Raw genomic sequence first — 23,627 nt, forward strand, 5'->3', positions numbered from 1 at the left:
ATTGGATATTTGTATGTATCATGAAGGGAATATGTTTTAACTGACACCTGAACCAAGCCCCCTGCTCCTTTCCCATTGCTTTGAACTTTGGGGCTGAGGTGGGTGGGTAGTGAGGACTGCTAACATTCTTTCGTTATTTTCTTCTTCTCTCCAAATAGCGCAAAGAAAAATAGCTAGAACCTTCATCACCACTTTTGAAAGACAGCCAGGACCAGACCTACATCTAAGTGTTTCCAGAAGGCAGGGCAATTGGTGGTTTCCTTTCTCTGAGGATAGCGATTGAGTATTGAGAATGTGAACTTAGAGAGAGCAGAGATCTTTTTCAGAATGTTTTAACTGATCCATAAAGGTCTTTCTGATCATAACAGTGCTAGAATACAGCTTGGGTATTTGAAGACCAGGTAGAATATAATTTTTTTTTTCATTTGTGGTTTTTCTAAAACTGCTGAATATGGACAGAAATACCCCTAAGTTCTACTAGCTACCCAAGGAATATTGGTGTCCTGAAAACGTAGAACCCAGTATGGAAAATAGAAGTTACAGCATTTGTAGGGTTTTAGAGCTGAAAGAGGTTTCAAAAAGAAAAGGGGATAAAAAAAAAGAAAGAGGGGCCTCCCTGGTGGCGCAGTGGTTGAGAGTCCGCCTGCCGATGCAGGGGATACGGGTTCGTGCCCCGGTCTGGGAGGATCCCATATGCCGCGGAGCGGCTGGGCCCGTGAGCCATGGCCGCTGGGCCTGCGCGTCCGGAGCCTGTGCTCCGCAACGGGAGAGGCCACAGCAGTGAGAGGCCCGCATACCACAAAAAGAAAAAAAAAAAAAAAAAAGAAAGAAACCCAAAGTTATGTGGGGTTTTCTGTGTGTTTTATGTTACTGATTACTTTTGAATTAACCTCTTTTCCCTCCCCGTCTGTTTCCTGCAGTGAACACCTACCTCTTCATGATGCAGGCTCAAGGCATTCTCATCCGGGACAACATGAGAACGATCGGCGCTCAGGTTTACGAGCAGGTGGTTCGGAGCGCTTACGCCAAGAGGAACAGCAGCGTGAATGACTCAGGTATATTTTTAGTAAAGAGGTGGTCTGCTCAGAGGGCCTCCTCCCGGGAGTTCAGCTAAGCGGTAGTGATGGACCCAGGAGTGAACATTTCTGCCTCAGTCTTTGGAACTTTTACCTGTAACTTTTATTATCTTATAAGCACTAAGTATATAAAGAGGGGAAAAGAACACCGAGGTTAGATGGCTTGCCTAACATTATATTCTAAGAACTTGTTCCTGAATCGTGGTTTTGACTTTAACTACTTTTACAAAAGACTGTACCTAGCAAGTTCTTCACCTTTGAGAGGAGGCTGTCTTTTTTATGTCTCTCTTTTTAACTCTTCCAAAAATTGAACAGAGGAAGTATTTCCAGATGGTTAAATGGGTCTGTCGTGAGGCCTCTCCAGTCTCCAGCCAGGGATGGTTTTTATTTAGAAAATAGATTCTGAGATTTCATTTTGCTTCACATTCATGATTTGCCACTTATTTCTTTAACTGAGGACTAATGTGCTTTCCCTGTGGCTTCTTACTGATTTCACTCAAGCCTAGTATTATAAAATATGTATATTTTAAAAAATATTCTTTCCTCCAAATCAATCCTTTTTTCTTCTCTAGTAAGTTCTATGATTGTCCAGAGCTCACCGTAGAATGTGAAATTGCTTTGCAACGGTTGCAAGTGAGAATTATTCTGGGGTGTTGTGATATCAAGAGAAAGCATTGCCTCTGAAAGGGAAGTTAAATCCTGAGAAGAACTGACCACGTCCTAATTTATCAGTCTGTCCTGCTGGCCAGTTTAGCAGCAACCAAGCACTACAGTTAGCAAACCCATAAGCTTTGGTACTTACTTACTTCCTTCTTGTTCTCAAAGAGCGAACGATCAACTTTTCAGAGCTTTTCAGCCAAATTGTGGCCTCACGGGACAAACTGCCTGAGCTCTGTACCGTACCTGGAAGAGGAGTCCCTGCAGCTCCTGAAGTCAAGGGAGAAGGCCAAGCACATTTTTGTTTCCTAATTCATCCTGTGTGGTGTTCGGTTTTAACAGATGATCCCACACACATTGTCTCACTTGACTCGGATATGGCTCCATCGGATAGGCAGGATTTTGTTACTTCCATTTTTCACATGTACAAGTAATCTTGGGGGTGTTGTTGGAGTGGCTTGGTCATGTGATTTTTCCCTAAACCCCGCCCGAACCTGCTTCTACTTTGGTGATAAAACTCGGGAATACTTTGACTGCCATTCAGAGCTCTTTCCCCTGTATCACTCCAGATAAAGGAGCATGTGTGCTGTCATGACCTTTACTCAGTCCAAGTGTTCACGCCTCTCCAAGGTTAGAGGATGCTGGGGCTTCTCTCTGGGCCATTGGCGAGGTAGCCTGTTTTCTCTCAAAGTTAGAGGGTGCGCAGCAGGTCTCCATCCCTGCACCACTGCTGGTCTTGCAACACAGGTCGTGCTAATTCCCTGAGGGTTTATTGTCCCTGGAAGTTGAGCAGAGAGAGTTGCACCCTTGGAAGGCCTATCCAGAAACCCACTGTTACTTGAATTTGCAGGTGTTTATCCTCAAATTATCATACACTAAAATAATTCTTCCCAGCATCCCTCTGGTTGGACTAATTAATCATCCATTTTGTGTTTAATGTGCCTCTTTTCCTCATAAATCGGAAGTCTTTGCTGTCGGGGCCTGCTTATGATGAGGTAGATGATTTTTTTTTTTTTTTAACTTGCAATCTTTATTCTTGATGATTTTATAATAGGCTTATCCTTAGTTTGGTTAAGCAAACTCTAATTTGGCTATGAGAACTCTTTCACATTTGCTAAAGGAACTATGATGATAAAATTATACAGCAAGTTGGGAAAAATACCCATGAAATAACACAACTTTTTATAAAATTGTCAGGTTTCAATTCCAGTAACCCATAAGACAGGGCCTAAAGCCTATTCATAGTCACATCATTCCAGAATGAGGGGCTATTGCCAGAAACTTTTTATGGGGTGGGAAAAGGAATAAAAGATGGTCAGTGCTGATAAATACAGGTTTAATGATACAGGGCTCTTCACAGACAGCTACAGAGACTGTAAACTATTATCCAGAAACTTAAAACCATACAACACAGACCACTTAGCCAGATCTAAAATAAACTGGCTTCTTGTAACTACCCTGTAAATACTACAGCCCTTCGTCCATCCAAAGATGACCCTAATCTCACATGAAAACAGTTATTGTAGGGGAATCAGAAACCCAGCTTTGTGGCCCAAAGTTAAAACCAAAGGAAGAATAGCAGTTCAGTGGTTAGCTGGTCAAAATGGGAGATCTGGTGCCCTTCCCTGCGCTGCTCTGCTCTTCCTACTCTTGCCCTTTTTGTCCCCCTTCTCCAGCCCATCCGTGTTAGCTCTCGGTAGGTTTGAATAAGCCATCTGAAACTTAATCACTTCTTCGGAGCTCACCACAGTGCTGGTCTTCCTTTTCCCATCAGTAGCTCTTAACGGACACTTGTCGTCTGAGGGCTCAAAGCCCTCCACAGAACCCTTCCTTGGAATGGGTTTATTAGTTCTACCATTAGTTCTACCATCCTGGCACTGCTGGCTCCGCTCCATCGGCATAAACGCCCTGGGGTAGATGATTTGCTTGCATTATCTCATAGGCTCCTCCCAAGAACTCAGTAAGATAACGACTGTGTCCCCCTTTCAGGGATGAAGGGGTCGGAGTTATAGGACTCTCTGCAGCAGTGGGGTTGGGATTTGCTGACCTCTGAACCCCAGCAGCGCCCCTCATTGCCTGTGTTGCCTTTGTACTACCCCTGGTACCTGGTACACTGCCTAGCACATAGGAGGCATAGAGTAAATGATTTCTGAGTGTGTGAGTGGATAGATTTAACAAGAAAACACATTTTAAGTGTTGTAACCTAGTTCTGAGATTACCATCTTGATTGGCTTCTATTTTATTGGCACATCCTTGGTGAGTAAGTGTTGCAGAGGAAACATCATTTCATTGGAAGTTATCCAGTAAAAACCAACTATTTTTATTCATTTCAAAGTAATTTTCTGCCTAGCACAGTCAGAAAGAGCATTTGGGGCCTAAAGCTGCTGAGATAGCCAAATGACCACCCCCGCTGACCCGGCCACTCCCGCCAGGAGCATCGTGGGTTTGGTAAGAGTAGCCTGGACTGAGGTAGTTCCTGAACTGTGTTGCCCCGCTCTGGAAAAAAGAGTGCTGTGGCACACACCCATGTTCAAAGGCCTTCAGGAGGCCAAGGGTAGCTAAAAAGCTAGTGTGTCATTTAAGTAATGCTAGCTTTCTTTATCCTTGAAAGCTAAAATGGCTACTGCCTAAAAAGGAAGTACTTTGAGGGATCAGGACTGTGACCTGGAATTAAGCCTGAAATAATGACCTGGAGAAACTTCTTGTCACTGAAAGCCGTTGGTATGTGAGATTGTGAGTCCTGTAAAACTAACTCAGAGCACTGGGGGGGAGACGCTCAAGAGAATATTGTTATCAAAGAGAATCCCTGGGCTCATCCAGTCCAGCCACTTAGTTGTATATTTGAGGTGAGTGGTTGGGTGGCCTGGCGTTTCTCATTCTTAAGTACAAATTTCCAGGTGTCGTTCTACGCAGTCACTTTTACCCAGAGGGAGATTTCTTCCCTCTGTATCCACGTGCACGTGCACACAAACCTCCCCACGCTGATGGCCTCAGTCCCCTTCTGGTCACATACTCAGGAAAGTATTCTCTTGCCCACATCCTTCAAAACAGGTCTGTTGTCGTAGACAAGTAAAATGAACAGAGTCACTGCCAGTACGTTTCGTACTTTATTCAGTGAGGTCAATGTTCTTAACCTCTTTCTCTCTGGTTTTTGGCTGCTCAGTCCATAGTTGTCTTTACGTCTCCTCTCCCAGCAGGTAGTCAGCCTTAAGCGTGCTAACTCTTGAAGAATGCAAATTCTTTATATTTTACAAATGCTTGTCCTGATGACATCTTTCTAATATATATATATTTCCACTTTTTTTCAGTCAGAGAGGCAAGGGTTTGGCCTTTTCTCAAATGGGAGGAGAAAGTAGTGATTCCTCCTGGCATCTGTTAGTCAGCACTTTTCAGTCCCCGCTCAGCTGGATTTGATAATTTGAGGGAGAAAGCAGCATTCTCCCACCACTGTGTACTGGGGTAGCCATGTCAACCTGGAGGCACACTGGACTCCGCTGGGCAGCTTTACAAGATGCTGATGCCTGCCCCCCCGCCCCGACCCCCAGAGAGTCTTATTTAATTAGTCTGGGGTATAGCCTGGGCATAAGGATTTTTAAAAAGCTTCCTAGATGATTCTAATATGCAGCCAAGGCTGCTGAACCACTGATGTAAAGCAAAGTTGACCGAGCAGGCCATTTGAATCTGCAGGTAGGAAGGATGTCTGTTGTGGTCCCATGTTATAAATGTAAAAGCAGCTGCCTTCTTTGCCGTCTACCTCCCTTGCTGGAAGAACATGTCCTGATTCGAAATGGATTAGATTTAAATTAAAAAGTAAAAACCGTGACCATAGAAATTCAGCAGGCTGGCTTTTTCTCTCAGCAGTTCCCTCATTCAGTAGGGTCGTCCTTTAGAAGACTAAGAAATGGGTGTTTGGAACCCCTGAAGAGAGTATGCAGTATAGTCCTCCCATCTCTAGGCGGCTGGAGGAGAGCTAGGACTCCGCAATAACCAGGCACAGTTTTACCAGGTCGTGAGCAATTAATTTCCTCTGCCTCTTCCAGTTTAAAAGGCTTCTACTACTAGTGGAAAGGTAGATTTTGTTTAAATTTTAATGTAAAGAATTTAAAATTAGAAATGAGGAAATTAGTGTTTTTTGGGGGTGGGTGTTCTCCACGGTGTCGGGCAAGGTTATGGAGGACTTTCACTTAGGAGTTGTGTGTTTCAGGTTTTCTTTTTTAAAAATGACATTATTAATTTAGTAACCAGAAGAAAAGAATAAGTGGCGTTTTGTTTCATGCTAGCTGCTAATGAAACAGGAGGGAAGGGGGCAGGGCACAACCTTTAAAAGAATGACATAGCCCTTGCGATACGACATAAACTGGTTAGAACCAACTAGGTCCAAGATGGCGGAAGATTCGACTTCCAGTAGACCTTGAGCCTCATGATATACTCTCTGTAATACATTAGCTAAATGACACACCCACAGACGCACGACAGTTCCGAGGCTGACCATAAAAGGTCGAAAATTAGGCGGTGGCCCAATTCCTGGAAATTCTGCCCCTTCCCCCCAAAAGTTGGAATTATCCTCCCACTAGTTAGCCTATGAAGTTACCCAGCTCAGAAAGACTAACAACCCCATATTCGAGGACTCGCTGAGATGGTCCACACTCTGTCTGTGGTGTGTGTTTCTTCCAAGGCCATTCTCGCCTTTTGCGATGGACTGCATCCTGCCTATGGAATGTGTATCTCTAAACAAATCCACTTCTTACCTATCACTTTGTCTGTCACTGAATTTGAATTTCTGTGCTGAGACATAACCTGAGCTTCAGCAAGTCCTGAGACCAGGTGTGTGATCTCAGTTAAAAGACAGTAGGTTCATGGGACTTCCTGGTGGTCCAGTGGTTAAGACTCGGCACCTCCAATGCAGGGGATGCGGGTTCGATCCCTGGTCAGGGAACTAAGATCCCACATGCTACAGGCGTGGCCAAAAAAAAAAGAAAAAGGACAGTGGGTTCAAGTCCCAATCTGGGTTGTACAGTTTCACTACCAGGCCTATTATATATATATATCAGTGTTGGAAGGAAGTAGAAAGGAATTTATCTGTGTCCTCAAACAGACCCCCAAAGTAGGATCATTAAGGTTAGACGGTGTCTTGCCTCCTCTCCCACGTGTTTTTTTAACTTCTTGTTCCCTCCTTAGGTTGTAGCTCTAAGGCTTGGTTCTGTCTTTGCCCAGAATTATTATTCTGTTTTTGTTGATTTGCTTATGAAAATGCCAATTGTAATACTTCAGGGAATTTCTTTGCCTAATTACTGTGATGCCATTTCTTTTTTTTTTTTCCCTTAAAAAGTATTTATTTATTTATTTATTTCACACACGCACGCACACGCACACACACACGCACTGTATTTTATTTTTACAAGAGATAAACTGACACCAAGCATTGTAAATGGATGACCACAACAAAAGCAACAATGATTGCAATTACCAAACACGAAACACACTCATACTATGTCATAATATTGACATTCAGTCCAATAATCCTCCACTGTAACAGCTCCTTTACTTTGCAGTGAAAATTGATTTGTATATTTTACATGGGATTGAGTGAACTGATGAGGACGATTATAATTTTTGTGATGCCGTTTCTAACCAGCTTCTCCCTCCACACATGCACACATCACAGACATACACGTTTTCTAGAACACATGAAAACTGCTAATTTTTTTTTTTTTTTTTTTTTTTTGTGGTACGCAGGCCTCACTGTTGTGGCCTCTCCCGTTGCGGAGCACAGGCTCCGGACGTGCAGGCTCAGCGGCCATGGCTCACGGGCCTAGCTGCTCCACGGCACATGGGATCTTCCCAGACCGGGGCACGAACCTGTGTCCCCTGCATAGGCAGACGGACTCTCAACCACTGCGCCACCAGGGAAGCCCCTAATTTTTTTTCTTAAAAAGAATCATTTTATGTACAAAAAAATGTGTGTGTGTGTATATATGTATATGATTAAGCAAAATGAGAATCACCCAGAGTAATGATTAGCATTGGAGGTTCTTGATGTAGTTTTTTGAAGTGTTAATACCTTCAGAAAGGGCTGGACTTACTTAGGATGGATTTGCATGTGTGAACTGAGGACTTTGGGCTAATTTCTGTGTAAATGTAATTTTACCTTTAGTGTTCATGGTGACTTGTTTTATGTCTTTATATAAATGTAAGCTTATTGTTTTTCAGGAAAGTTGCAACTAAAAAGGACAGAAAGCATTCTGTTCCTTTCCTCCCCTGTTAAGAGACTTAAATATTATTGTATTCATGAGATGATATGAAACCTATTATATATATATGAATCCTTGTATTCAGCCGTATTTATAATAAATACTCATAATATTAAAAAAAGAGACCTCAGATTCTCTTCAAGTTGCCTCTCATTGAGTTTCGTCCTCTGAGTACTTGTAGAATAGGCAGCCATGTGTCTGTATAAAAGGACTCACTGTATTAGCCATTTGATTCTTGGAAGCCCTTTCATAGTGCTTTTTTAAAAATATCCATGTTGAAGATTCTAGAATTCCAGGGTGCAAAGTGAATGTGAATAGGAAGTTTTAATTTTCATAGAATCAGCATGAATCCAAAAGGACTGGTGAAAGAGATTTTCATACTCTGAAAAAATAGTGCAGAGTAATGGAAAGATCACTAACCCGGAGTTCAGTCGGGTCTCTCTTATGCACTAGCCAGGTCTCCTTGTACGAGTTGTGTATACGGTGCCTCACTTTCTTTATCTGTCAAAAGATAAAGAGGTTGGAGGAACCCCTTCATACCTCCCCCTAGGAAAAAGGCCTCTGCTTTACTCTTCAACACGTCACTAAAATGACAGTAGATTGTGTGTGTGTGTGTGTGTGTGTGTGTGTGTTTAATGGCGTAAACCCCTGAAAATGAGAACAAGAAAGGAGACCATAGCAAAAAATTTTGGAAGTTGGAAAGCAGATGGACCAGTGATAAAGGACTTAATGGACCCAAGAAAACTGACTGCTGCTAATGTGGCAGCAAGGAAAGCCAACAACCACTGCAGTTTATACCCCAGAATCCCTCAGAAGCTCAAGAATCAGCAACATCAAGTACTTTGGAAGATAAGAATAAAGGTGGCAACTAAGATAAAGGTTGGTTGAAAGCTGTTTAAAAAGCAGTCAGATACCCAGATTCCTTCCCCCATCCTGGCAAAGTACTAGAGACTTGATAACCTCCAGAGATGGTAAAATAGAGGGTCCTTCAACTGGGGGGACCTGGCTTGGTTTAGGGTGCCCTAGCCATTTCCTCTTCCTCAGTTTTAGGGTGCTTGCAGCAAAGACCATATGATTCTGGCAGGAGATTAGAATAGACTTCTCTGGGGAACCTGACTGGATCAAGAGGAAAGACCCAAAGATATTGACATTGGAGGTTTTCAAACCAAACTTTTGGCCAGAACACCCTCCAGTGAAGAACCTCAGTCCATACCCTTCCAGTTAGCTTTCGTTCCTCACTCTTAAATATTAGCAGATGGCCAAGGATCACTGTGCTAGAGATCAAAACAAATAAGAAGCAGCAAATTGGAAGAAACAGAATATGCTGGGAGGAGAAAACTTAACTATCACATACGTTCTCAAGGGTCAGAGGGAAAGGATTGCAAACATGGAACAAGATATTGAAAAAAAAATGAACATTCAGAAAATTAAAGGGACACTTTTTTTTTTTTAATTTTTATTTTCTTTTTGTGGTACGCGGGCCTCTCACTGTTGTGGCCTCTCCAATCGCGGAGCACAGGCTCCGGACGCGCAGGCTCAGCGGTCATGGCTCACGGGCCCAGCCGCTCCGCGGCATGTGGGATCTTCCCGGACCGGGGCACGAACCCGTGTCCCCTGCATCGGCAGGCGGACTCTCAACCACTGCACCACCAGGGAAGCCCTAAAGGGACACTTTGAAATAAAAACTATAACAGCAGAAAATGATAATTAAAAGAAGGACTGGGTAAAATTGAGGAAATCTCTCAAGGTAGAGCAGAAAAATAGCAAGATGGAAAGTCAGTTAGAAAAGATGAGAAAATTATAGGGCCAGGAAGTCCAACATCTGAGTCCTATTTTCTGTTCTCCAGAAAGATAGCACAATACAGAAGGGAGGAAATCATCATCACAATAATACCTCCTCCTCACCCCAAAATTTTAGAACAGAAAATGAATTTCCAAACTTTAAAAGCCCACCAAAAGGTCAACACGGTGGGCTAGGCACACCAATATGAAATTTCCTGAACAAAGAGAAAGTTCTTTACACTTCCCAGAAAGAAATTACTTCACCTTTTACAGAGATAAGGAATGGGAATGGCTTCGGACTTAACAGGCACAGGGGAATCTAGAAGGCAGTGGGAAAGCACCTTTACAATTATTTCCAGCCTTGAATTCTATAAAACGAACCAACCGTGTATCAAGTGAGGAAGAATGAAAATAAGCAGCTATACAGGGTTTCAAAATCACTGCCCTTTCCCCCTTCTTAGGAAGCCACTGGAAGAATGTGCTCTACCAAGTGAGAACAAGGGAGAAGCTGAACTTAGGAAAACTGAGGTTCGATACTATAGGAAGATGAAGGGACTCCCCAGGACACTGAGGAAGGGAGATCCCAGAGTAGCATGTGCACATCAGGCTCACAGGAAAGCCTGTCCAAACTGGAGTGGATCGGGAGGTGCTGGACCTTCTTAAGGAAGAGGAAATTGAGGGAAAACCTGATGCCTGTGTCTTCAGGGGAAATGAAGTGGCAAAGGGCATGACGTCAAGTTGTCATCATTTCACATAAAACTAAGCAAACAGGAAAACAAGACAGTCGCTCCAGGAAAAAAAAATTATGCAGGAAAGGAAAAGTAATCATAACTTCCCACATTTCTCAGCTACAATGAGTATTTATCGAATCGTCGTAATAGAAATACTGAAGGTTGTCCTAACCACAATTATCATATTTGACTGGAGGGAGACTGGAGGATGGAGAGCGTATGCGTGTGGCGGGGGCGGGGGGTGCGCAGTCTTCAGCTCCCGCAGTGAGAAGTCAACAGATGGACCTAAAACCGAAGCATCGAGATTGGGTGTGCAGGCTGATGGAGATAAATACTGAGTAGTAGGTGAGGCAGTGAGAGCGGTTCCTTTAGAGAAAGACATGGGAGGGGGCCCTGTGTTTTCTTTTTTAATTACGTTGTAAGGTTATTTGACTGTGAACTGCCTGCATATAAAGCTATAACAACAGTAAGAATAGAAACACTGGTAAACTAGTATCATCTGGTTAACATTTTTATTGACAGGTTCAGATTTTAGCTGAAGAGCTAGGCCAGCGGCTTGCCTCCCCAAAAGGTGCCATCTAAGAAAAATACTCCTTTGGTAGGCATCGAAGAGTTGCAGGAGGGATGGCATGTACCGGTCTGAGTTGCCTTTTTTTCTTACCTCTCTAGATTATCCTCTTGACTTGAACCACAGCGAAACCTTCCTACAAACCACAACTTTTCTTCCTGAAGACTTCACCTACTTTGCAAACCATACCTGCCCCAAAAGGCTCCCTTCCATGAGTGAGTAGAGCTCTAGCTTATCTTCCTCTGCTTTTAAAACTGATGCCTTCTTATTTGAGTAAACTAAAAGGGAGAGTGTTCTTGAGCTGTCAATATGTCTACTTATACAGAGATTGTAAATGCCTCCCGGCCGCTGGAAACAAGGATTATGAAAGTTACTGGTGCCCTGGCTCTCTTCAGCACTTCTGTAGGGTGGCCTGTGTTCCTGGTGCCGTTTTCTACCACATTTTTCACTCTTTGCTTTACACATGCCCCCCCTCCTTTGTAACTCGGGGCCTGTTGAGATGTCCTAGAGAAAGTGTAGACAACCAGCGTTGTCTTTTAGCATAAATCTCACACTGATTATATGACTTGTTCGCTATGAGGGAAGTTATTTTCTTAACAAAGTGCTAGTTTAGAAAATTCTTGGATCTTTTCTTTCTCTTCCTTTTTCTTCTTGCCGTCCCCTTCCTCTTCCCCTTTCCTTTCCTTTCCTTCTTAGAATCTCATGTATAATCTGAAGCAGTGACAATGTACTGTTACACCTTTTCTGTACTTTGGGGCTTCTTGGACAGTCCTCTTCTTGACTTGAGTCCGAGATGATGAGAGTCCTGAGTGTGGACGTGACCAGTCGGGGTCACTGATCAATGAATTGGGACAGTGTGTCTATACGTGCCTCAGGAGCACACGGCGTCGGTGCCAAGCTCAGCTACTTTTCTCCTTCCATTTTGAGAAATTCAGCTGCTGTACACCCTTGGCAGAAGCAGAACTCAAAGGCTCAATTTCTTGATTTGCTGCTTTACCCAGTAATAGTAATAGTGATTTGCTGAAATGCAATGAGTTGGAAAGCAGAGGAAGGGACCCCCATCCCTGTTAAAAACACAACCTACTGAAAAAGCACTGAACTGCTCCAGAGATTACAACCCTGAACATAGGAATAAAACTCTACCATTTTCTGGCCTCTTAAATTTTTTTTTTCCCTCCTCTGTTCAGAGGGCCCCATAGCCATAAACATGAGTGAAATTGGAATGGATGCCATCCATGAACTCTTCTCTAAAGACCCAACCATCAAGCTCGGAGGTCACTGGAAGCCATCGGATTGCATTCCTCGATGGAAGGTAGGGGGTGAGGTCAGACCCCAAGTGCTGGGAAGCCTACCTGCCATCATCTGAATCACCATGGGTTTCACTCTGACCTTTTGTAATTTGCACCCTACTTACTACTTAATGCAAAATATTTGCATTTGATGAGAACATACTGGAGGAATGGATTTCCCTGAGGACTCTTCTGTAGCCACAGAAATTCACATTGTTCTGATGACTGAGCCAGGACCCTTTTTCTTCCTTACAGGAATATTGGCTTAGCAGGGGGTGGGGGGTGGTAGGTCTCTTGTGACACATTTGCAGAAGCATCTTCACAAATTCAGTGCTTCATGCCTTATTTGGCATTGTTGCCATGAGTCTAGTGGAATAAAAAGTGGAGTTATCTAGCCTGACACAGAATTGTTTAGTTTTTTTCTGCGTGACTCTAATCAGGAGACATCGGTAGTGTGGATCAAGCTTATGACACTGGCTCAAGTCCATTCTTTCAACAAGTATTTAGTAAAGTGCCTATTCTGCGCCAGCCCTATGAGATGCTGTGGTGCAGCAGTGATCAAAGCATGTCTGGAACAGATCAGTGTTTCCAGCCCATCACTGGGTTATAAAATCGATTTAATGACCAGCATTTAAAAAAAAAAATATATATATATATATATATATATAAGTGCATTGCATGTTTTAAGGGGAAGTACTGTTTTGTGAAGCGTGTTTTAGTTGTATGTTTCTATATTTGTGTACTGGGTCACAGTGAATATGAATGTATGTCTTTCTCTGGGTTGTGGTCTCGAATTCATTTGCAGGCCCACCATGTACATGGTATGGCCCATGTAAGAACGAGATCCACTTACTTCCAAGGGTCGACTTGCCACCACAGGTCTTCATTTAGAGAAGCTGAGGATAAGACAGCTCCCAGAACTCCCCAAGAGCCGGTCCCCGATTCTGAAGAAGTGCCCTGCTGCAAAGCAACAGATGAGGGGACTAACAGGGCGGCCTCTTTTGCTGTGACCCATTGCAGGTGGCAATCCTTATCCCCTTCCGGAACCGCCACGAGCACCTCCCGGTCCTGCTCCGACACCTGATTCCCATGCTCCAGCGCCAGCGCCTACAGTTTGCATTTTATGTGGTGGAGCAAGTAAGTGGTCCTTTCTTCTCTCTTCTTCCTCTTCTGAGACAGCAGTGTAGGGGGCTTCAAGCTAGTGCGTCCTTGGTGTAAAGATCCAGTAAAACCGAAAGCTCACGGCTGAGTCGCCCTGCGGCAGGAAGGATCCTGCTCCTGGTTTGAGATGTTGCTCGATGTCAGCAGATTTGAGTGCAGCCTGGAACTTTGTTTACCCTTGAACAAAGGCCTCTTGTGGGCTGGTTTTGCTAGAGCTGCTTTAAGTGTTGTCTTTAGGCTCCAGACCCAGGAAATGCCCCTTAAGATAAGGAGCCACAGGTCGAAATGGCAGTGTTGTTCTTCCTTCCGTGTACGGGGCTGGGTACCCTTCTAAATGCTGTTACATGGCTGACTGTCTGCCTTTACAGCAGCCTTGGGAGAGAGGAGCTTGGGTTTATCTTAATCACCCCTTTTTATTTCTGAGGAAGTCAAGGCCAGAGGTCAAGTGATTGTGAGTCAGTGATGAGCTGGGCAGGACCCACCTCCTTTCTGGCCCAGTGATCTCTCAATAAGCTCTCCCTTAGGCAGGGCTGAGGCAGCAAAGATTGTGCTTCAAGAGTCCTTTTAAAAATAAAGGTCTGGGGGGCTTCCCTGGTGGCGCAGTGGTTGAGAGTCCGCCTGCCGATGCAGGGGACACGGGTTCGGGCCCCAGTCCGGGAAGATCCCACATGCCACGGAGCGGCTGGGCCCGTAAGCCATGGCCGCTGAGCCTGCGCGTCCGGAGCCTGTGCTCCGTAACGGGAGAGGCCACAGCAGTGAGAGGCCTGCGTACCGCCAAAAAAAAATATATATATATATATGTATGTATGTATGTATGTATGTATGTATGTATATGTGTGTGTGTCTTTTAGGTTGGCACCCAGCCCTTTAATCGAGCCATGCTTTTTAATGTGGGTTTTCAAGAAGCAATGAAGGACTTGGACTGGGACTGTCTTATTTTTCATGATGTGGATCATATACCAGAAAGCGATCGTAACTATTATGGATGTGGACAGATGCCAAGGCACTTTGCAACTAAACTGGATAAGTATATGTATCTGTGAGTATCATTTCCTTTTAATTAAAAAGGTTAAATCTAAAAGGATGGTGAGAGATGCAAAGATGGCAAACTCCAGTTAGCTCCAACCTGAATGGCAATCAACTGATGAGTGGATAAACAGAATGTAGTATATCCATCCATACAATGGAATGCTATTTGGCAATTAGAAGGAATGAAGTACTGATACATGTGACGACATGATGAACCTAGAAGACATTATGCTCAGTGAAAGAAGCTAACTACAAAAGACTGCATGTTATATGATTCCATTTATATGAAATGTCCAGAATAGGCAAATCTGTAGAGACAGAAAGGAGAATAGTGGTTGCATAGGGTTGAGGGGAATAGGGGGAAATGAGTGACTGTTGATGGTGGGTACAAGCCTTCTTTCAGGAGGGTGATGAAATTAATTAAAATTGATGGTGGCCATGGTTGCGCAACTCCATGAATATACTAAAAACCATTGAATTATACACCTTTTTAAAAATTATACACTTTTAACGGGTGAATTATATGGTATGTCAATTCTGCGTCAGTAAAGCTGTTATTTAAAAAATCAATTAGAAATAAGTTCAATTAGCTACTCAGATTGATGCGTCTCGTCCTGAGGAAACAGTTTCAGGTGGTTCAGGGCAGTAGCACAGAGAGTATTGTTTTACTTAAGACTTAGTTCTCCAGTGAGATGGCCTGTTCGAGGGGAAAAAAAATCACCCTTTAATGCACAGATGATTGATACCATACATCTCCTTTTAGGCTTCCTTATACTGAGTTCTTTGGCGGAGTGAGCGGCTTAACAGTGGAACAGTTTCGGAAAATCAATGGCTTTCCTAATGCTTTCTGGGGTTGGGGTGGAGAAGATGACGACCTGTGGAACAGGTACTACCCTTCTTCTGATGTCTTCTAGAAATGCTACCGTACACTCTCCAGACCATCACTGTCTAATAGGAATATGATGTATTAAGCCATGTATGTAATTTTCAGTGTCCTAGTAGCTACATTTAAAAAGGTTAAAAAAGAAAAAGGTGAAATTAATTTATTATATTAATAAAAATATTTTAACAATTATATTTATCACAGTATATCCAAGATAATACCACTTCAACATGTAATCAATATAAACTATTAATGAGATATTTTACATTCATTTTTTTCTAACTAAATCATAGAAATCTGGTGTGTACTTTACACTCATAGCACATTTTAGTGAAACCTCCCCAAACCAGAGGTCAAATGTTAGTTATGTGTACACAGATTTATCCATGCCGTCAGATAAGGCTTGTATTATGTAAGTTTGTATGAACAATCCTGTGTGTGAGTAGTGTAAAGTAGTATTTCTACAGAGTAAGTAAATAGTAACCTAATAAGGAACAAATAACCAAAAGAATTTCTACCTTGTATCCACTTTCTGTCTCAGCTTTCAAAAAAGAAAGGGTGTGTTGGTTGTTAATACAAAATAATATTTGCTGGTAAAAATTCAGATGATACAGGTGTGTCTAAGCCAGGGAGTATAAATCTTAATCCCCATTGTTACCCTGTTTCCTACTTCCCAGGAAGTAGCCATTTGAACAAGCTGTTTCTTTCTATAGACTTCTTTCTATTCATACATAAACAACCCAGACACACCCCTTCTCCCCTTCCAACCATGTTAGAGAGCCACTTCATTATTTTTAACAATTGCATGGTATTTCTTTATGTAGATAGACAACAATTTATTTTAATCCTCTCTTGTTGATGAACATTGTTTAATTTTGAACATGTTTTGTTCACATGTGCGAATATATCTTTAGATTAAATTCCTAGTTGCAGAACTGCAGTCAAGAAGTAAACGCACTTTTTTTTTTATTAAAAATTTTTTTATTTATTAATTTATTTTTGGCTGCGTTGGGTCTTTGTTGCTGCACGTGGGCTTAGCAGGAACTACTCTTTGACACGGTGCGAGGACTTCTCACTGCGGTGGCTTCTCTTGTTGCAGAGCACGGGCTCTAGGCACACGGGCTTCAGTAGTTGTGGCATGCGGGCTCAGTACTTGTGGCTTGTGGGCTATAGAGCGCAGGCTCAGTAGTTGTGGCACACGGGCTTAGTTGCTCCGCGGCATGGGGGATCTTCCCGGACCAGAGCTCGAACCCATGTCCACTGCATTGGCAGGCAGATTCTTAACCACTGTGCCACCAGGGAAGTCCCAAGAAGTAAATGCACTTTTAAATTTTGATAGTTATTGTCACATTTTCCTCCAGAAAAGATTGCAAAAATATTCTGACCAACAGCGCATTAGCGTACAAATTTTCTTACACCACCAGCAACATTGGATGTAAACAACCTTTTAAATGTGTGCTGTGTTTCAGCTCTGTAGTAGCTCCATGTGGCTTGTGGCTGCTGTTAGGCACAGCAGCTCCAGACAGTTCTTTCTCAGTCTGTTAGGTAGAAGTGGCATCTCATCCTTTTAACTTGGGTTTCTTAGGAACCTAGTGAGGATGAACAGCTTTTCCAGACATTTAACTCAGTTTGACTGGTTTTTGAATCCAGTTGAGCTGCCCCAGGATATCTGTCATAACTCTCATCTTGCTCTTTCCTCAGCTCAGCAAGGAGCCCCTCAGTGCAGGAACCTACAGCTGGTTTTCCCCAGCGCCCTGCACAATTCCAAATACACAGTAGGCATTTCATATATATTTATCAAATGAGAGTGAGAACACATCTTCACACAGTCGGCCCTCCGTACCCATGGGTTCTGAAGTTGAGGATTCAACCAACTACAAAATGCAAATATTAAAAAAAAAAAAAATTCCAGGAAGTTCCAAAATGCAAAACTTGGATTTGCCACATGCTGGCACCTATTTACATAGCATTGTATTAGGTGTTATAAGTAAGCTAGATTTGGTTTAAGGTATCCTGGAGGATGTGAGTGGATTTTATGCAAATACTATGCCATTTTACATAAGGGACTCAAGCATCCACAGATTTTAATATCTGTGGGCCCAGTGCTGGAACCAGTCCCCCACCCAGAGACTGAGGGCTGACTATATATCAAAATGAGAATACAATTTGGAGTTGAGGAGGATGTTGAAATATGAAAATGATCATAAATATCGCATAGATATCCAAAGTCTGCCCCATGTATTGAGTATTTCTTGGAGTCCTATCAAGTTTCCAGTAAACCCAGCCTGGGAAATCTTATATTTATCATATTAAGAATAAATGTCCTGAACACCTCCTCTAAATTCTTCTTCCCTCATGGTGACTTTTCATAAATTGTGAAGTTTTACATCTATATCGGAGGACATCATATAAATTAGTTCATCTCCCTGGTGATGGGGGAGGTGGGCGGAGACATAAGGTCTCTCTCGGGGGAACACACGGTGACTCTGACTTTGCTGACTTGCTCTGTGGTAGGTCATGGAAGACAGGTGTGCCCACCGGGGAGAACATGTTTTTGATGGGACCCAAACAAGCCGGCCCAGGGGGAGTGTGGTTGTACCTGTCACTGAGACCCTGTGTCAAACCTCAAGAATTTTGAATTTCTTTTTGAATTTCAAATTTCTTTCCTTCTTCAAAACGTTTTTGTATTGTAGACTTCTTTTCTAAAACTGTGAACTTATCCAGAGGGGAAGCAATATGAATATTTAGATGCAGAAGTTCTGTTGTTCAACTTGGGGTTCTTCAGCCTCGGGATAGGTTTGGTCACCTATGGGACTTGATCGTTTTACCCAAAAACCCGCCCTCTTTGTCTTGGACAGAGTACAGAATGCAGGCTATTCTGTGAGTCGGCCAGAAGGTGACACAGGGAAGTACAAGTCCATTCCTCATCACCACCGAGGAGAAGTCCAGTTTCTTGGAAGGTTGGTGCAGTTTATTTATTCCTTGTACAAATATCCTGTATACTTCGCATTTCCAGGTGTCCCCGAGCATTACAGCCCCTTGTCTTGCTCCCCACCCCTCTCCAAGGTCTTGTTCGGACAGCTCTTTTAGAGTTCCTATATATATTTTAATTTAAGTGTGAGGCAGGTGTTTGGGGGCAAAATCATACCATTGGTGAAAATTTTTGACCGTAAGGTCTTTTAAGGAAATCACTCATTCTGTGTCTTAAGCTTTGTTCGTCTCCTCTATAGCCTTCAGGGAGTTGGGGAAGAATCCATTCAGGTAAAGGTTTCTGTGTAACTGACAGTCACATGACAAAAAGTTTGGCACCCTCTCTGCAAGCTCTGGTTCTGGAAGGGTGTCCCTCGGCTTCTGTTTGTGTGGTTGCAGCTGCTTTATTACCCTCTATACGTTCAATAAAGAAATTCCAGATCGGACTGAGCGGGGCATGTGGGCGGAGTACGTCTCTGCGTCCTCAGGAGTGGTTCTTTGTGCCTTTTGTTAGTAGTGGGGCGCACTGTTCTCTAGACAGTCAATCTGGCTGCGTGAACTCTGTTCTCATGGGAGTAAGCAGGCACTGAACACAGACTCAACTTTCTCATCCCGTGTGTTTAATAACTTACCTCCCACTTCCCCACTCTGTGGTTTGGGGAAAGCCAGTTAATATTGAGAGCCTTGGTTTCCTCATCTGCAAAGGGGCAGACACATTAAATGAAATAATGCTGTAAGTAAAACACCTCGCATGAAATAGGACGTGCTTCTAATTCTAATGATGACGTGTAGCCTGGAGGAGCTGAATGGCCAGTCACCCACCACGTGGGGCAGGAACATCGCTTTGGGTTGTGCCGCCTCCTGTGGTCTGCCCTGCCCCGTCCGTGTCGTGAGGAGCTTGGACCCTCGCTCAGAGCCACCCCTCTGTTCTCTGCTTAACAGGTATGCGTTGCTGAGGAAGTCCAAAGAACGGCAAGGGCTGGACGGCCTCAACAACTTGAACTACTTTGCAAACATCACATATGACGCCTTGTATAAAAACATTACTGTCAATTTGACACCCGAGCTGGCTCAGGTGACCGAGTACTGAGACGAGGGGAGAATATATGTTTGCTTCACCCACCGCCCCCAAGAAAGCAGCCTGACGACATGTCTCGGGGCTCCACAGAGGAAGAAAACAGAAATCCAGTGTGGATCTGTGAGGGATCACAGGGTTCAAGGAAAAAATGTGAACAGAGCACACGCACATAACGCCTTCACCGTTCGGACCCACTGGGCTTGAGGGAGTCAGCCGGGAACCGACTTTCTCTTTTCACAAGACAGACGTCTGTCCTGCTGCTCTTCTCCCCCATCTTCTGCCCTGACGTCCCTTCTCCTCCACAATCTCCAGAACCGGAACTGTGATCCGCCACCATCCCGCCACGAATGGCCTTGGGAGCTTCTTGGCCTTCAGAGCAAAGAGGCAGACCCACCACAGGGCAGCTGTGTTTTAGGAAGAGCAAAGGAAACTCCACACAACCATTCTTCTACATCTCTGGTGTTCTCTTTGGTTTCATTTACAAAAAAAAAAAAAAAATTACCTGCTTTGGGTGGGGATTGAGGGGGGAGTGGGGGAGGGATTGGGGAAGATAAATAGACATATAACAATCACTTCTTGAAGAAGTATAATTGTAAATAAGCCATGTAAAATGCCTTTTTTAAATTTAATTTTCTAGCTGGCTCCAATTCAAACCAAGGGTTTATACATTAGATCCCGTATTTGTTTGGCAGATGCAGGAACTCAGCTAAAGTGGAATAACATCATCTCCCAAATTGCTGTCACTCTGGAAGGGAGTGGTTATAGGGCACGTCACAGAAGAGCAAAACAGTCCAGTCTTTATCAGCGGTAGCTAACTTCTTGTGCCGCCCTCCCGTCCCCTTTTCCAGAAGTCTTGCTCCCGACTTTGGCTCTGGATCCTCTTCCCTGCTGGGCACGTCCACTCTCATCCCAGTCTTGTGCTGAACAAGAAGCTGCTGTGTTAGAACACTGCTCTCCTGCTTGAAGCAAACCCGTCAGGTGGGCCCACTGTGCACACACCCCTGGATCTCTGGACTTCCTGTCTTGTCCTTCCATCATCATAAAGAGAGAGTGTGGGTGTTGGTTCTCCCTACTTCCGTCTCTCTCTCTCTCTTTCTCTCTCTTTTTCTTTCGCTTGCTCTTACGGAACTTGGCCACAGTTTCTGAAGTCTGTGCCTAAATTACCAACCAGCTTCAACGATTATTCCTTTGAATGTTTCCCATTTTGGTTTCTGGAAAGCTTTGTTGTTAACACTATTAACTAGGGCATAGAATAATGAGCAACTGAATTATGAAGAATTGAGCCAGGGAGCAGGTGACACTCGTGTGCTATGGGTCAGCTGAGATCCAGGTTAGACCAAATCCAGGCTTTGGGATTAGACTAACAAAGCTGCCGGACGGCCGCAGGAGCCCAGGTGCTCCGTTCACGCCCCCACGTGCTTTCTGAAGTCAGATTCTCAATCACATTTGACTTTGTGCCTTTCTGTTTTCGCCTGAGCCGAATCCCTCACCTCATGGTCCCCTTTGGCTTCTGCAGAATTCTGAAAAATGCCAGGTTTCCCCCCTCCTTTTCCGTAAAACATATTTATATATCATTATTAGGAGTACTTTCTGAAGAGTACTTCATGTTTTTTTTAATTGCCTTGTTTGCCTTCAACTTCCTTAATTTTCATGGTTTACATGGATGTGTGTAGAGGCTGTATTTGTGTATATACACATGGTTTGGGGTTTCTTCCATTGCATGTGTTGGTTCCATGGACGTATGATCCCCACAAGCTGTGGGAGTGATTGGCCAGGCCTTGTTTTTTTGTTGTGTTTTTGTTCTTTCGAAGAGGAGAATGCTATTTAGAAAATAAACTGCATTGCAAAGCTCTTACCGGCTCATATGAGAGAGCAGACTCCTGCCCTTGAACACGCTGGTAAGTTGTATCATAATGTTTTAAAAGAGGGTTTTTTTGTTTTTTTTTTGAGCATTTCTTGCTTTAAGAGACCTTCACGAGGAGCATGACACACAGAAGTTCTTTTGGCTTTCCTTTGATGTATGGTGCATATAGCAATAAAGATATCTTTCCCCCCTTCCTTTGAGCACCCCCAGGCCTCTGGGCTGGCCTGGCCTCTTCTCTCTCTGAGGGCTGTGAGCTGCTTTCAGTGTGACAAAATTATGATGTCATTTGGAAGAATTTGCCAGGACAGACTGATTTTTGGTCAAGAATGGCTCGTGTACACTCGGCAGCATTGTAAAATGATATTGTTTGAAGCCTTTCATTAACACATTTACCATCAAGAACAAAATGTTGGCAAAAGGCTAACACCTGATTTGAAAAAGAAAATGGTGATTTGAGGACAAAAGGAAAAGTCTCTTTCCACTGCTCGAAGTAGGGTCATTTAAATCATCTTGCAGTCATGTGTGAGTTTGTTTTATTCGTGTGAAATCTCTTGCTGTGCACTGTTAAGTCATTTATCCACCAACCTGAGTATCGTGTGGGGAAAGGTAAAAGTTAAAAATACAGCCAAGCCTGTGTGCTGTTAATAGTGTGAAATTCTCATGTTAAGAAAAAAAGAACAATAAGAACCAAACGTGACCTTGCATATATTTTGACAGCTGAAATTCTTTAAGGCTACCAATGAATGACCCCTTAAATCAGTCTTGTCTTTTGATTGCTGCATATAGGAAGAAGTTTTCCTTTCACGCTGTTTTGTTTTGGGGGGGGTTATCAGCAAAACTATTCATTCTGACATTACAGGGCCTCTTATGAGAGCCTCTCTACCACAGACATTAAGAGCTAAGCAACAGCACACGTACTGATTGTATCCACTCACCAATGACCATTACATTGAACGTAGCTCGCTTACTTCCATCACTACGAGTTTTTTGAGCTTGCTGTTATGTTTTAAGAGGTGCCAGGGGTACATTTTTGCACTGAAATCTAAAGATGTTTTAAAAAACACTTTTCACAGAAAATAGTCCTTTGTCATTACATTATTTACTCATGTGTTTGTACATTTTTGTATGTTAATTTATGAATGATTTTTTCAGTAAAAAATACATATTCAAGAACCAAACCTTGGTGGTTGTCTCTCTTTGTCTGGGACAGTTTGACTTCTTAGAGCCTTGGCTTCCACTTTGCTGGGCTGACCTCCAGGTAGTCCTGAGAGAAATACTGCCAGCCCGAGCCCTGCAGTCAGACCACTTGAGTGAAAAATGCTGCTCATGTAGCCAAAGCATGGAACCCCACTGTGCTACCAGGCATCCGCCCACACTTGGGTTTTTGTTCAAGAACTGGCCCAGGCGATGCCCATCAAGTCGAATAAGACACCTGGGCAAGGGGTGGAGTGAGGGTCGATGGAGTTTGCCTCCAAAAGGTCCTCTGGGGCCAGTCCAGAGTTTGCCGTCTGCCTGATACTGAGTGGAGTATAATCGTAGCTTCTTTTTGTTGAATGTTTACTACTCACTAATATTTATTGCGTGGAAAGTTCTGTGCCCAGGTGCTAGGGATATAATGATTAGCAGAATAATAAAGGGTTAGTGGCTTCATAAAGCTTACTATCCTTTTCTCCTCCTGCACTCCCAGACGGAGGGTATGATTTAACTACAGCCACGGTAAGTGCTATAAAGGAGGTAACTCCGGACCATGAGTGCACGGTAGGGAAGGCGTCCCTGAGGTGCGGTGGGTGAGCTGAGGGGAGATGAATAGGGTACCCCGGGAGCTGCAAGAACAGAAAGCCGGTAAGGCGGGAGCAGAAAGGGCAAAAGGGCGCAGCGGGCAGTGTTAGGCTGGGGAGGTGGACGGGGCTGGACCATGCAGTGCAGGGCCCTGTGAGCCAAGGTAAAGCTTTCAGCTTTTATGTTTAGAGCAGTGGATTCAAGCGCTTCCAGTAGGTAGGGCTGTGTGTGATGTGGGTTGAGAGTAATTTGAACAGAGGCCTCTGGCTGCAGGGAGAATGGCGGATTGTAGAGAAACAAAACAGTAGGAGGACCAGGTAGGTGAATGCAGTCCTGCTGGGGCGTGGTGTGCAGGACCGAGGAGAGGAGATGGAGGGATGCTGATGTAATACAGGACCTGGACATGGATTGCTGTTGGGATGGAGGAATCCACTAAGCTGGCTTTGCCACTTGTATGGATGGCAAAGGCCATTTTCATGAGATGAGGGCACTGGATGGCATTGGACCAG

General features: G+C 43.7%; 1 protein-coding gene across 1 annotated transcript in view; it reads left to right on the forward strand.

Moving 5' to 3' along the window:
* Positions 1-22,517, forward strand: part of B4GALT5 (beta-1,4-galactosyltransferase 5) — an 80,190-nt gene extending 57,673 nt beyond the window's left edge. Inside the window, exons 2-9 of the mRNA XM_081257332.1 lie at positions 921-1,055; positions 11,167-11,280; positions 12,253-12,377; positions 13,375-13,491; positions 14,367-14,554; positions 15,308-15,430; positions 18,286-18,387; positions 19,340-22,517. Of these exons, the coding sequence (XP_081113458.1) occupies positions 921-1,055; positions 11,167-11,280; positions 12,253-12,377; positions 13,375-13,491; positions 14,367-14,554; positions 15,308-15,430; positions 18,286-18,387; positions 19,340-19,487 (1,052 nt within the window). The 3' untranslated portion in view covers positions 19,488-22,517. The remainder of the gene's footprint in view (positions 1-920; positions 1,056-11,166; positions 11,281-12,252; positions 12,378-13,374; positions 13,492-14,366; positions 14,555-15,307; positions 15,431-18,285; positions 18,388-19,339) is intronic.
* The last annotated feature ends 1,110 nt before the right edge of the window (positions 22,518-23,627 follow it).

This window comes from Mesoplodon bidens (genome assembly GCF_964165515.1).
Source record: "Mesoplodon bidens genome assembly, chromosome: 15".
NCBI lineage: Eukaryota > Metazoa > Chordata > Mammalia > Artiodactyla > Ziphiidae > Mesoplodon > Mesoplodon bidens.